Source organism: Chelonia mydas, chromosome 10, assembly GCF_015237465.2.
Source record: "Chelonia mydas isolate rCheMyd1 chromosome 10, rCheMyd1.pri.v2, whole genome shotgun sequence".
Lineage (NCBI taxonomy): Eukaryota > Metazoa > Chordata > Testudines > Cheloniidae > Chelonia > Chelonia mydas.
The window spans coordinates 80,142,829-80,157,957 of record NC_051250.2 but is presented as its reverse complement, the minus strand read 5'-3'; the positions used below and the strand labels follow the sequence as shown (position 1 = coordinate 80,157,957).

The window sequence follows — 15,129 nt, the reverse complement described above, 5'->3', positions numbered from 1 at the left end:
GAAGGAAGGGGGATGCAACCACTTTCTTAAGTCTGGGCCTGCACCCATTAAAGTCGAAGGGTGGAAGATCTGTCTGAAAATGTGTTGTGACATGTCTTGGAGTTCACTGCATTATATCATGCAGTGTTTTTATCGTATAAAGACAGTAGTTTGGCCAGTGAGTGGAGCATTTGCTAGCCAGATCCTAGTGTATAATCTTGGCAAACTTAGTAAAATGTTTGTGATGTTTTGTTTTCTGAATATATTGTATAGATGATTGCAGTAAATAGATTTTTACCAGACTATGCTAGCAGGATCGTTCCCCCACCCCCAATCTCTTGTTTACTATAACAGATTTCAACAGGGAAATACCACGTGTACCTGAAGTTCTACTGGTGGAGAGGACAGACTTGAGGTTTCATGTCATTCAGATCTTAAGTTTTTCAATTGTTGAATCTTTCCTACTAAACACTTACCATCTTTAATGGGGCTCAGTCTTGCAGTTCCTGTGAACAAGATGGAGTTCCTATTTATTTCAGCGACTGTTGCCTAGGTAAGGACTGCTAGGTCAGCTCTGTAGTGGGGACATCACTATCTTTTAACTCACCAACGCTTTCCAGATCATCAAATGAGTGTCACACATGCATCTTCTGTCTTCAAAGAGTTTACATGGACTTGCTTTTCTTTATGCACCTCAAACATACACACCATTTGGAGAATACTTCACATACTACATAATAGTAAAACTTAGGCCTGCTTTTGAGAGACCCCTAACTAGACAAATTCTGTCCTCACTTTGTTCCCAGTTAGTTCTTCCAGGATACAGAGTTTAGTCCACTGGCCCATATTCATCCCTACCCTAACTCCACAGAAGACTCTGGGCCTAGTTCTCTGCCTACTGGTGTAAATCCATTGAAGTCACTCCCAATAGAGTTAGGCTGATGATGAGTGTGGCCCAATATCTTTAGTGCATAGCACAGTCTCTGCTTTAGGTATTTAGGAAGTAAAGGCTGACTGACCATTCCATGTGCTGTAATTTTGTGAATATAGCAACGGGAGCTGTGCTAATATTTAATGAGGCTCCATTCCAGTTTCTCACCCCTCTTCCAGGTAGTTATTTTCTCTCGTCCATATTTTGCAGAAGCAGACTTGCTTTGAACATAGAACAGACTCTTCAATCTCCGTGAATTGTGCATGACAGTTTTTCCGCATCTCTGGGCCTTTATGTACAGCTCAGGGCCTGGGTTACTTACATAACGTCGGTCTGGTGATTTGGAGCCAGTTCTTAAGTGCAGATTTTCAAACACGGGTGCCCAAAATTAGGTTTCTAAATCCTTACTTAGGCACCCTAAGTGGCCTGATTTTCCAAGTGCTGATCACCCAGCAGTGCCTATCTGTGCCAATGGGAGGCAGTGTGGGCTCAGGATTTTTGAAAAATCGGGTCACTTATTTGGGGGCCTAATTTTTTGACACTCATTGAGTAGGTTAATAAATGGCAAGTGATTTAAGAACTTAGGCAGTCTGGAATTTGGCCAGTAAGTGCTAATATAAGGCCTGGTTCTGCAGCCATGACTTGACACAACTCCCATTGAAGTCAACATCAGTGGTAGTTATGTTCAGTAAGCCTACATACAGGAGCATGCCCTTCCAGGGTGCTTAATACTGGGGTATCTCAATTCCAGGTGCCAAAGGATTTAATCGCTCCAGAATTCACTGTTTTACAGGATTATTGGACTCTAAAACGTCATGTTGCCCCCCTACAGGTCTTACCATTGTCTGATTTGTACTTTCCCTTATTGCATTGCTAGATCGTATTGTTGTAAATAATATGACAGGAGAAAGAATTTGGATGTATCGCTCTGTCCTTACACCTTTTGCACTAGGAGTAGATATGAGCTTGTCTAATACAAAGGATCTCTCATAAAATGAGATTGGGGATTGCCTCCATCCCACTGGTTTGAACAGTAGTGAGTGACTCCGAGCACAAGTACTTATTTTGCTATATGGGATAACTACCTGATTAATTGAACTTTGTCAAAGGTGTTCTGTTTGGGCTTAAACTTCATTCCCAAAAGTAAACCTGGAAACTATCCAGGTGTTTTGAAATACAATATTGTCTCTCACATATTCAGCCAGGTTCTGGAAAAGCCCAGCCGTCCTTTTCGTGGGCACAATTTCCATCCACAGTGCATTGCATCCTTCTTTTGAAGAATACATCTGCCTAATTGTGGTTGCACTTGAGGTGCTTAGAAGCACAAGTATTCTATTTTATGCCCAGAATCATTCCTGCAGCAGCAAATTCGGTCTGCAAATGCCTTCTGAAAATTTAGTCCTAACCATTGCACTAGGCGCTTGAGATTGCATCATAGCCTCCACTTTGCATTTCCTTGCTTTTGGCAGTTAAGTCCAGTCCTTGTTTATGTAAGTTATCTATTTTATTAATGTTACATAAAATGAAAATCTTAACGGACTTCATGGCCGTTGGACTGACCCATTGGTGTACAATAGAACCTCAGACCTACAAACACCAGAATTACAAACTCACCAGTCAGCCACACAATTCATTTGGAGCTGGAAGTACACAATCAGGCAGCGGCGGAGATGAAAAATATAAGCAAATAACAGTACTGTGTTAAATGTAAACTACTAAAAAATAAGGGGAAAGTATTTTGTTTCTGTATAGTAAAGTTTCAAAGCTGTATTAAGTCCAATGTTCCGTTGTAAACTTTTTGAAAGAGCAACCATAATATTTTGTTCAGAGTTATGAACAACCTCCATTCCTGAGGCGTTTGTAACTCTGAGGTTCTAATGTAGATGGCAGCAGAATAGATTTTATCATAGTTTCTTCTGACTTGACCCAAAGTCAGTGGAAAAGCTATGGTCCATACCTGGCATCAGATGAGGATCTCTTTCATTGATCGCTTCTCTGCAACTGTATGTGGCCATGCTATTGCATTATTTAGTTTTATCTCAGTATAGCGGGTACTTTAAAAGAGTCATCCTTTCTGAATTTCCTTTTCTAAATGGATAATTGCAAAGTGTACCTATGTCCAGCCAGGGTATGACACAATCAAAATTTTCGTTTAAAAAAACCCCTGGTTTTCCCATTGGCAGGAAAATAAAATAGCCATGAAGATAATTCATCTACTCTATATCAACACCTTTACAAATCTAACCTTAAAAAAAGCTTCAGGATTGACTACTTATCCCAAGATTCACTGTGCTAATTAAACTGACAATTTGTAAGCCTCTGCATTAGGGTCTTCTAGTGGAATATTTACTTGTCGCACTCATCCTTATCCAGCAGTACTGCTGATTAACTTTGTTTTTATGAACTCCTTAACTACCAAGCATTACAAGTATTTAGCTTTAGGTTATGTAGTGCATGGAAAGAAAACAAAGTCTGGAAGTCTTGACCAAAGTGATGTTTACCAAACTGGGGCATGCACCAATTAAAACACAGCAATCACTACATTTTGTGTGGTGTCTTAATAGTATAATGACTTGGTCAATCATATTTCTGGTATCCTCCACGGAGCATTCGCTTGGTTTTTTGATAATGCTTTCTTGTGGCTGAATTACTAATGCCGGAAGGAACCATTCAGTTAAGTCTGACTTGCATATCACAGGCCTTTAAACTTCACGGAGTTACCCCGGTAATGAACCCAATACCTTGTTTTGGCTAAAGCCTATCTTCTATAAAGGCGTCCAGTCTTGATTTGAAGACATCAACAGATGGAGAATCCACCACTTTCTCTGATAGTTTGTTCAATGGTTAATCATCCTTATCGTTAAAATCTTCTCTGTTTAGTGATGCTCTGAGGCCTGAACCTCCATACCCTGACAGCGTAGCATTTTGGTCAAAAAGTAGAAAATCTCTGTCCATTACTTTGGTTTGTGTGCAGGACAATCATATAACCTCACATACTTGGCAAAAAAGGCATTTCTACAGATTTGTGTCATCTCTAAAAATAGCTGTTTTTAAAGCCTGCACTTTAATAGAAATGGATCATTCTATGCTGAAGCTTAGTTGCTTAAGATTTCAAAGATGTCAGGATTGATAAGCAATTCAGAACGTGAAGTAAGATGGTGGATGTTCACAGCCCACAAAATTGAGGAAACAGCATTGAAAATTTTTCTTTAATACCCGAGAATCACTGTTACTTACTTAGTTATCCAACTGCATGGAGATCTCCATCCTAATATGTAAATGCCTCGCCATTTTTCTATCTTTATGCTGGCCATAATCTTTTAACCACTGATTTTCATGCTGTACACTAGACCTATCATTTAACTAATATATTGGAGAGGTGCATCACATGAGCATTGACCTTGCAGTCAGAAGTTTGATGGGCTAGCAGTGGCCATTTCGACACTGATGGGCAAGACTTTAGTCAGGGTTTGGCCAGCATTGAATGGAGGACTGTGTAGTTATTTTTATGAGAGTAGCCTCTGGATGCCATGAACAGTAAAGGACAGCCGAGTCCCTGAAGACCTTACAATCTAAGATGCAGAATTGTATTTCTGATTGAACACAACCCTTTCTAAAGCAGGTTTACTCCAATCTTTACTAGGGGCCAGTGACTCTTGCCTCTCCCTGAGCCCCTAAACACACCATGCTGTGGAAGCCAAAGACCATAGCTAGCTTTCAGAGTCAGCTGCTGTGGTTCAGTACAAGATGTTTAATTGTAAAGCTTGAAGCAGAAATGGTTTTAACAACTGTAGTGGCTGATGCAAATTGAGACAGCTGTGATTCCAGCAGTCCCTGCTTGCAGATGTTTTTGCACTGAGACAGGGAAGCAAGGCTCGGAGTATGTAAGGTTCCTGCTATTTCATGGCCATTCTGATTAGAGTCACTCCTAGCTCAGAGATCCTGGCCCCATTCCAGTTCAGGAGCTTACATTCTGCTGTACAAATGGCCTCTGAAATTTCAATTAGAAACCGTACTCTTCCCACTTCCCACCCTGGACAGTGGTGGGGCTTTGCTGCGTGCTGTTCACCATTTCCCTGTTAGTAGTGGGCGGAGCAATCGTGTATATAATTTCATTTGCCCAGGCCCTTGGCTTTGACATGAGTCATTCTAACACAGGAGGACTCTTCTTATTGTGCATAAGAACTGTTTGAAGGAAAGGGGGCTGGATATCTTACCATAGCAACCACAACTGTAAATGGGTAAACTGTGACAAAGTTCCTGCTCTACCTTGGTGGGTCTTGCGCTTATTGGCAGATTTGCTCGCCTTGGAGCTTCACAGCAGCCCTCAGCTTGGTCGTTTTTCTGAACCCACAGTTCAGGTCGACTCCTGTGTCTGACCAGGAGTTGGGAGGATTTGGGGGGAACCCAGGCCCGCCCTCTACTCTGGGTTCCAGCCCAGGGCCCTGTGGAATGCAGCTGTCTAGAGTGCCTCCTGGAACAGCTGTGTGACAGCTACAACTCCCTGGGCTACTTCCCCATGGCCTCCTCCCAACACCTTCTTTATCCTCACCATAGGACCTTCCTCCTGGTGTCTGATAATGCTTGTACACCTCAGTCCAACAGTCTGCATTCTCACTCTCAGCTCCTAGTGCCTCTTGCTCCCAGCTCCTCAAATGCACACCACAAAGGGAAGTGAGCTCCTTTCTAAAACCCAGGTGCCCTGATTAGCCTTCCTTAATTGATTCTAGCAGCTTCTTGATTGGCTGCAGGTGTTCTAATCAGCCTATCTTAATTGTCTCCAGAAGGTTCCTGATTGTTCTGGAACCTTCCCTGTTACCTTACCCAGGGAAAAGGGACCTACTTAGCCTGGGGCTAATATATCTGCCTTCTATTACTCTCCTATAGCCATCTGGCCTGACCCTGTCACAGTAACATATAAAATAAATTAAACAGCATGTTTTAGATTAGGGTAGCAGAGACCCAACCCTAATATCACAAGACACTAGTTAGTGGGCATCAAGCTGTTAAAAAAAGTACCAGAAACCTTTAGTACAATAATGTTTGTAGTTAACAAGCTACAATTTTTTGTGCCCTTTTTGCTAGTGAACTTGAAGATTGTTTTCCTCACTCTACTCCTCCCAATAAGTTCCTGTTGTTTTTCTAAAAGTATTTTGACTACTGTTGCATTTAGTTTGGCATTTCTTGCTTTCCCCTAAGAAGTGTTTTGCCTAAACATTTGGTTACAGGACAAGTAACAGCAGTTTTATTGAATCTTTGTTTTATTCCTTATAGTGCCGGGCCAATAAAAACTGGTAATGAATTTTTGGCAACACATACAATTTCTGTTGTGATTTTTATTTTCTATTATACTTAGCCATACTGTAGTATATAAATAACAGAGAGAGGCAGTGCCCTTCAACCACTCTAGCTTACTAAACTGAGCAGTGTCAGCTGATAGAAAACCCCTAAACTCCCGCAAAATGCAACCAGGAATCAAACAATTGCATATCCAACTATTCTGCAGCCACTACTTTTACTATAACTTTTAAAGAAAGAAGTATCCCACCTATCTAAATGATAGAAATGTAGTTATTTTCCTAAAGCATAAGAATGGCCATACTGGTCAGGCCAATGGTCCATCTAACCCAGTATCCTGTCTCCTGACAGTAGCCAGTGCCAGATGCTTCAGAGGGAATGAACCGAGCAGGGCAATTTATTGAGTGATCCATCGCCTGTTGTCCAGTCCCAGCTTCTGGCAGTCAGAGTCCTAGACAGAGCATGGGGTTGCATACCTGACCATCTTGGCTAATAGCCATTGGTGAACCTATCCTCCAGGAACTTATCTAATTCTTTTTTGAACACTGTTTTTGGCCTTCACAAGTACTTCCGTATGTTTGTTTTAAACCTGCTGCCTGTTGTTTTCATTAGGCGACCCCTGGGTGTCTTATATTGTGAAGAGGTAAACACCACTTTTTCTCCAGGCCATTCATGACTATGCCCCTCTGCTATATCCCCCCCTTAGTTGTCTCTGTGCTAAGCTGACCAGTCCCAGTCACCTTAATCTCTCCTCATATGGAAGCTGTTCCATCCCCCCTAATCACTTTTGTTGCCCTTCTCTGTACTTCTTCCAATTCTAATATATCTTTTTTGAGACAGGGTGACCAGAACTGCACTTCATATTCAACATTTCATTCTTTATTCCTATTGAATGTCCTCTGGCACGTATGGAGCATCAGGAGCTGAATGGAACATCTAGGTTGATACTGGCTAAGTTCACCAGCTGGATATTTCTGGCGTGACAATCTGTGCCAATGGCAAGGTTAGTGTTGGAATGTGGGTGGTCAGAATTAAAGCTTTCATGCTAGAACATTAGCAGGGAGTTGCACAAAGACAAAGTTAGGTGCCCAACTCTCATTGACTTTCAGTGGTACTTGGGCACAAAAACGCTCCTCTGTACCTTTGAAAGTCTCCCTACTAGATATTTGGGGAAGGTCACACTTCTTGGTGTATTTGCTTTGATCTCACTGTCCACTCAAAAAGCCAACAGTGAATCACCTCAGACTTGTGACAGCTCATCTAATAGAAATGAAGGCTTCAAGGGACTATTGTGATCCTCTAGTCTGACCTCCTGCATAGCACAGGTCAGAGAATTTTACTGAATTGCAGCATCCAGTCCATAACTCATGTTTGAGCTAGATCATATAATGTGCAGTCTTGCTGATGGAGAACCCTCCCTACATTGTTCCCGTGGTTGGTTACCCTCACTGTTAGGCAGGAGGGCTGTGTTTCTAATTTGAATTTATCTAGCTCCAGCTTCCAGACACTGGATTTTGTTATGCGTTTGTCTGCTGGACTCGGGAGGGCTCTATTATCGGAAATCTTCTTTCCAAGTAGGTAGTTATAGGATGCTGGAAAATACAGGAGGGGAAAAAACTGGGAGGACCTGAGGTCTTCGTGTCTGGGTTTTCCCATGCCTGAAGGTTTTACTGTCCCTGCTCTAAATAATTGCCATAATCACCCTGCAGGGCCACTTCCAACAGCTACAGTTGTGTTTTTCTCTGAAACTTGATTTTGTCCAGTCTGATCAAGTGCTCAAAGACCTTCCACTTTAAATAATATATGGGGGGGGGAGAGTGAAGAGGTTTTACGAAAAGTGAGGAAAATTTGAATTGTTTGAGAGATGGGGGGTTGGGGGAAAAAAAGTGAAAAGTTTGTTTGTTAAACATTGGGCATCCCAAGAAGGGTTTGACCTAGAAATTTCAAAGGTAGTTTTGTAGGACAAATTAGGGGCTACAGAGCATAGTTTGGCCTCTGACAAATCTTTAAGTTTCTCTACAGGTCTAATCAACACACGCAGCCTAAATAGCTGGACTAACTTTGGAACCCCTTCACAAGGTCCGGAGGACTCTCCGTTTAGACATGCATGAGAAGCAGCAAAGCTACTGGACCTCTTAAATGCCGTGTAGCTTGGTGTTTGGGGACAAGACTCGGGTATCAGCGTTTATCTTCAAGTCCCTTGCAAAAACCAAAGTTTGGGATTTAGTCCTGCAGCCAGGGATAGCTTAGCTTTAAAGAATATGTGCACCAGCTGCCAGAGGAGGGTCTATGTATCTGAACAGTATTTACAGGGTTTAATATGAATACAGGAAAAATGAAGATAAAGCTTCCAATGGCACACAGGAGCAATGCTGTTGGGATGAGCAGAATAGATCCCTTGATGGTTTAGATCCTTATAGTTTAGCATCAGACCATGAAACCTTGCAGATTTATGCTGGGAGAGTGCTTGCAAGTCCAAGCCTTTAATTTGGTGCTTGAAACAAAAAACCCATGGAACCAATAGTGCCCTGCTGTTATTTCCTAGTGATCCTTTTCTCACTGCCACTGTCTACAACACTTGCCTCCTCCGTGTGGATGTCCTATACAGGAGGGCCTGCCCGCCCGCCCGCCCACCCAGAAAATAGAAAAGGAGCTTCAGTTCTCTTGTGCTAGAAAACCGCTCCTGCCTTTTACTATGAAGAGGGTCTTCAGTGATCTGGGTGTTTTCCTTCTTATTCCACAGACCATTCTTCTTGGAATCAGACTTTTTCCTGTGGTGACTCATCACTAAAAATATCCTTTTCCTCACATAAAATCCAGGATCTTTTCCCTGCTGTTATAATCTTGGTAAGATCCATCAGCCCCTCAACTCTCAAAGTTTCATACAAAACTTAACCGCCCCTGCTGCTCGTTCTGGTATTTTCAGCTGCCTGCTTTACCGCAAGGAAGATCTACTCAGGTATGTTCCGTGTGAGCAGACACCTTGTGCAAAGGGAGACCATCCAAATGTAAGTTAATCCATTTTTACTCCCTTAACTGGTACTTTGGGCTCAAAACTTACCTTTGGTCATGACTAAATGAAAGTCAGTGGGGGCCTTTTCTGAATCCATTTAGACATTATTATGCTCATCACACACCTTGCCACACTAGATGATTTTTGCTAATGAGTCTGAGAATAGGAGTAAAAAGCTAGCTTCAAATTTTGACTGAATGACACTCAGACCTTGCCCAGCATTATACCTTGCTCTACCCCCTCCACACCCCTACTATTAATCCCACTTCCTTGAACACAAATTTGTTCCCAACCGAAACTAGTCTATCAGCGCCTTAGATCTCTAGCAGCTCTGGTTACAGCCCTTGTCTTGGTTATATAAAAGAAAAAGGCCGGTAGTCCAGTGCACTTGATTTTGGGGTTATCAGTGAAGCTTGCTTTGTTTCAAGCATTTACATTCTTAGCATGTAAAACAGAAATGAAAATAAATTACACAGTATTCCTATAGGATTCATAAGTCAATGCTGAAATATACTAGACTGAATAAAGACTTGCTAAGCAGAATGGATATATTTTACAGACTGCCACCTGCTGGGCAATTTCTGATTTTTTTTTTTTTATTAAAGAACCAGGTGTAAGAACTTTCTAGTCCTGCACTTTTACAAAACCTACATCTAGGCCTGCAAGTCATTAAAAACATAAATCCGGCACATGTACATCACTGTAAAAGGCCACTGGACGACAAAGACCATCTCCAGCTAGTCTCACTAATAACATAATGGTTGCAAAACAAAAGTATTTGTGCTGAAGTTGGCAGAAATGCTAATCAACTCATTAATCATCACTGAAATACCAGCCATAATTGGGCTGAATACATGTTGATGCAAGAGGCTTTGGAGAACAGCTCTCTCATCTTACACATGAGAATTAAAAAGAAAAAAAACACACGAAACATTTGCATAAGACTAATATTGAGACATAAATAACTGCTAAAAAGATAAAGGAGAATTTCCATTCTGTAGAAAGTTTTATACGTAGTTAAGAAATCAAGAAAAACCAGAAGTTATTAAAGTGATTTAAGATTTGCTTAAGCAAGATTTTTTTCCTTCAAAACCTAGGTATATATGCCCTAGTCGGTTGTGATATGACGTAAGTATAAATGTGCCTTCAGTCATTTCCATTGGAAGGGACTCATCAGTTATTTTTAAAGCACTGCAGGTGGACGTGGCATTGAACCAGAGCGGCTCTAAAACCAAGGAAACAAGGAAAAAATTCAAAGTTGTTTCTATTTCAAGAGTTTCAGAATGGATCCATTTCCCTTTTAATTTTTTTAACTGAAGTTGTTTTCAAACTTCTGTTTGCCAAAACCCCACTTTTCAGTGTCCAATAAATACAAAATTGATAACCATCTTGGCAAAAAAAATGTAAAAATCGGGAAACTTCAATAACTTTTTTAATTTACTAATAGTTTCCGAGGGGTGGGGGAGGGAGGCTATTTTTAGCGACAGCCAAAATAAATAAAAGCTGAAGACTAGGACCAGCTCTACATTTTACCAACAAGATAGCAACTCGCAGTGTAAAGCGCAGCAAAGGGTGACACCTGCTTGGGGAAGGGACTTAGTGCCTGCCTGCCTCCACTGACTGATTGAAAGAGCCGCGCTCCCGTGGTGTGTGTGTGCCTTTTCCAGAGGCGTGTTTCTGCAGAGTGTGAGGGAGCAGGCGGGTGGGAACGGTGAGCTGGAGGTCAGCGGGAGGGGGAGACTAGACGGAACCGAGCGTTGAAGAGGGATTGAAAAGCGCAGGACAGCGACCGCGTAGGCCCCTGGAGCAGGGAGGGCGGCAGAGCTGACTGGGGGCATAGACCAGCCCGACGTGTCAGGGAAGGAGAAGCGGAGGTTTGAGCGCGAGGTCCTACCCAAACCGCCATCGTTCCGGAGCAGCCCGAGCGCGGCAGATTCTCACCGGCGCAGTAAGGTCCTGTTCTCCTACCGTTTGGGTCAGGTGTGGCCTCCATTTGCCTCACCACTTCGTCCCTTCGTCCTCTGCCTTCGCCTTCTGCCCAGCAGTACAAAGGAGCACCCTCAACTTTTGGGCCACCCCCCCACCATTTCTTGCTTTCTCCTCCTGTGAAGAGAGAGACAAAGGCCCCCCCACAGGGGCCCGGGCCATGGGCAGAGACTTCCCCACCATCCCATCCACCTTTATGCACTCCGCAGCTGGCCATGGGGGCTGGGGTTTTTGGCAGACATTTCCCACCCCTGCTTACCTGCCCCAGACTGGTCCTGGCGGTGAGGGAGCGGGCCAGACCCCAACCATGGGAGAGGCAGCCCTGCTAGCCCCCATGTCCCAAACAATCACTTACCAGGCTGGGTTGGAGGGTGGACACAGGACCACGTGAGCCTGTCAGGCAGCCGAGGGAGCAGCCTGCCAGCTGCTTGACAGGAAACGCAGGCCAGCTGAAGGTGGAGGAGCGGGTCCCTTTCCTTTCCCAGGGTGCGTGGCCGGTGCAAGCTGCGTGCAGGAGAGCCATGGGGCTTTTGATAGCAGGGCTATCTTCTTCCCTGGGGGAGGAAGGGGGGCCCCCCAGGCATGTATTAGTGGTGTGGTGGCCTTGGTCTTCCTGCTCCACAATAGCCTCCCCATAAGCTTCAACACCCAACCTAAACACAGCTCTGCGCTGGAGGGGAAAAGCTGAGGCAACTTGGTCAGCCACAAGGAAAGACGAATGAAGCCACCTCTCAGCCCCCAGAATCATAGGGGTGCATTAAATGGCCCGAACTAAACGGAGACCCTCAAGGGCCTGCACCAACACCAAGCCGGGGTAACCCTATGCAGAGGGTAATAAAATGCAAGAGGCCTGGCCCTAAAGGTCAAGAGTGGACAAGTTCTGCAGGGCAGTGCGCTTGCTTCAGTGTCTGCTAGCAGTAGCCTCAGCACCACTGGCCTGGCTAACAGGGGTTGGCTGTGGCCCTAGGTAAACCAGCAAATAGCAGCTCCGGCCAGACCCGCCCCCCCAGAGTTATTACACATTCAGCTGGCCTAAACACTTGCCTCAGTCTTTCTGGTTTGAGCCCCTCCTCGGTTGCATAATGTGGAGCACGTTGGAACGTTACTGGCTCCTTGGAGTAGTTTATTCTGAATGCTAAAATAAGCATGTGGTTAAGGTGAGGATGCACCAATGGACTTAATTAAAAAGAAAGGGGGGGAGGGGTGCGGGTGGACTGGGAGGTGCTTTGGTGTTAGGCAGCCATTTCCTGAAGGAAGGATGTGCTGTGGAGTATGCAGTCAGCTGGTAGGCCCAGCTGCCAAATGGCAAGTCAGTTTGCTTGGGAAAGACTCAGGTTCTCTCTCAATGCCTTATAAGGGCCTAGTTTGGCAAGTGGCCTCAAGCTGGTCTCCTATTAGCTGGATACAGTTTTGCAGGCACTTTATCATCTGCTCATCCAGTTAACATGGATAATCCGCTACTTAGATAAGTCACTTATATAAAATTAGCAACAGGTGTAAGATACTAACTGTCTCCTCAGTGGCTCTGCAGAGGGTAGGTTCATTGGATTTAAACATGTGTCATTGAATCTCTTCTTTTTGGTGTATGACAGGGGGAATTGGATGCTTAACTGCCTTGAAAATCCTCCAGCTTCATCTTTTAACTAGGGTTCCAGAGGCTGTACCGTTTTGGGGAGAAAGTCTTAAGTTCTTATTAAACTTCTGTGGTTAGCAAAGCCTCAGCTCCCTGCAGCTGCATGCCCAGGGGTAGTTCTTGAAAGCTTATTCCATGTCTGTCTCCTGCAGCATGACGTTTGATAGCACACCTGGATTTTGCTCCTCTAAACTGGACTCATTCTAAATTTTGAAATAACTAGTTGCTCGCTCTACACATCGTGTTGCTACAAATGAAAACTCAAAGGAGACTTTGCCACGCGCAAGGTTTGGTATCTTGAAAACATTTTATTTCATCACTTTTGTGGTAACATAAATAATAGCGAATGACAGCACTTTTAATGTAAGGGGAGGCAAAGCATTGGGTGCAGAGCACAATGTAAAGTAACGGGGGAAAACAACTTGTTGCACTGACACTGCTAGGGATAGTCCTACTTGATTTAAGTGAAAATATATATAGGTAAACTAGCAGTCTTTTGGTGTCTTTCCCTGTATTATGGGCCTAATTCACAAAATGTCATTGTGTACATATATTGTGTATATATAATTTATTGTGCAGCTTAAACCCTCTGCAGTTCTATTGGAAGGAACAGATATGCAGAAGAACAGACACACAGATGACATACCCAGAGTTCCCAGACATCAAATGTCTTTGAATCAGGGTTCCACAGGAGAGGTTACCACTAACTTGGCAACATTTACTGCTGAGCAAGAGGGTGTTCCAAGACAGTTATGGGAAGAGAGCAATGGCAGATTCCTTTGCTGTTTGCCATAATGGTATGCAAATGGCAGTGTTACCACCACGATGTTTCCAGGAGGAAGTAGGACTCTAAGGTCCCTGTTAGATCAGGGAAGACAGACCCACTGCATTTAGGAAACCTAGGATAGTTTAAAACAAACAAACCGTATGTACAACCAGTGCTCATCCTGCTAAGGAGAGTTACTAGTTTCCATACAGATACACCTAAGAAAGTGACAAAGTAAGGTCTTGTAGGAGGGTAGCAATTGACCAAGGAACTTGAACATTTGACCATCAGGCCAATTTCTAAGACACTGACTTCAAATTTTGCCACCTTTCCCCGGAAAAGGAAACTTTTGCAACAAGTGCCAGGGCAAAGGGCAGGTTTTCCTGAACCTCCTTTAAACAAAGGCCAGGGCAAGAGGATCTGGAGAGAACATTTGTGAATTAAGCCCTGTATTTTAGGTGACAGTTAAGTGAATTAAAATTCCAGTTTTGTAGGCTGTGTGCATTCTTTGTCAGGCTTTGCATAGGAAAAAGTTAATAGCAATAAACCATATTGCTTTCTTAAGGGCACCCTATAGTCTCTTTTCTTTCTCTCTCCATTTCAAGTTAAATTTAAGGTGTGCCCTATTGGTTAGTTCCGTAGTCTTTTGATACAGAGAATACTTTGCTCTTCTACTTACTCCATGAAAAATGGTGGGATATAAATACATACCCAGCTTCCTTTCATGCAGTTATTTTCAGTTATAGTGTACAGGTCTTTCTTTTTAGTGCTAGATAAGACTACAAGGACATATTTCCAGTTAGCATGTGGACTCTTGGCAGGTCATTTGACTTCTGGCTCATATTCTGTGTAAGTGGATACAGTAAAATAAAAGAGCAAGTATAAACAAAGAAAGTTTATTTATAAAATGTCCCTTGAGGTTAATTAATTATTCTTCGGGCTGTTACGTAAGTTTTTCAACTCCAGCTGTAGTTGTCGAATTCTTATCTCTTTCTGAGAAAGCTCATCTTTCAACCGTCGGATCTCGTCTTGTTGTCGAAAGAACATTCTGAGGAGCTTAAAAGAAAGAGAGGGAAAAAAATAGGTGTACAACATTGTGGTAACATTTATAATATTTGCTTTCCCCGCTGGCTTCATGCCTCTCTTGCCAACTGTCAGAGAACCTGCCTTCGATTCGTGTCATTACACTGTTCCTTTTGAAATATCTGTTTACCTGCAATACTCCATTGATTTTCCCTGTCCATTTTCATGGTAACTCAGTTAATTCACATCGTAGGGCTCAGCAGCTCAATTTGTGAAAAGAAATTCAATATTGGACTCAGTGTAAATGTTCCCCCACAGCCTTTAAGTGTAGCGCAGAGAACAATCGTTTATTAAGAACTGTTAGGAAATTAATCCAGTTCATTTTGTATGCTCTCTGCTTAAACCTCAGCAAAGTCCTGTGGGTTGAAGTTTGATCCAGGGAAACACACACATGGATTTTCACGGCTTGGGAACAAAAGTAGAGATGCACAAATTGGTGT

The 15,129-nt window shown here is 43.1% G+C and overlaps 1 protein-coding gene across 1 annotated transcript in view; it reads right to left on the bottom strand.

Annotated features, from left to right (window-relative positions):
• Positions 1-13,128: 13,128 nt before the first annotated feature.
• CORO2B (coronin 2B) overlaps positions 13,129-15,129 on the bottom strand; it is a 137,210-nt gene continuing 135,209 nt past the window's right edge. Inside the window, exon 12 of the mRNA XM_037911237.2 lies at positions 13,129-14,662. Coding sequence (XP_037767165.1) covers positions 14,531-14,662 — 132 coding nt within the window. The 3' untranslated portion in view covers positions 13,129-14,530. The remainder of the gene's footprint in view (positions 14,663-15,129) is intronic.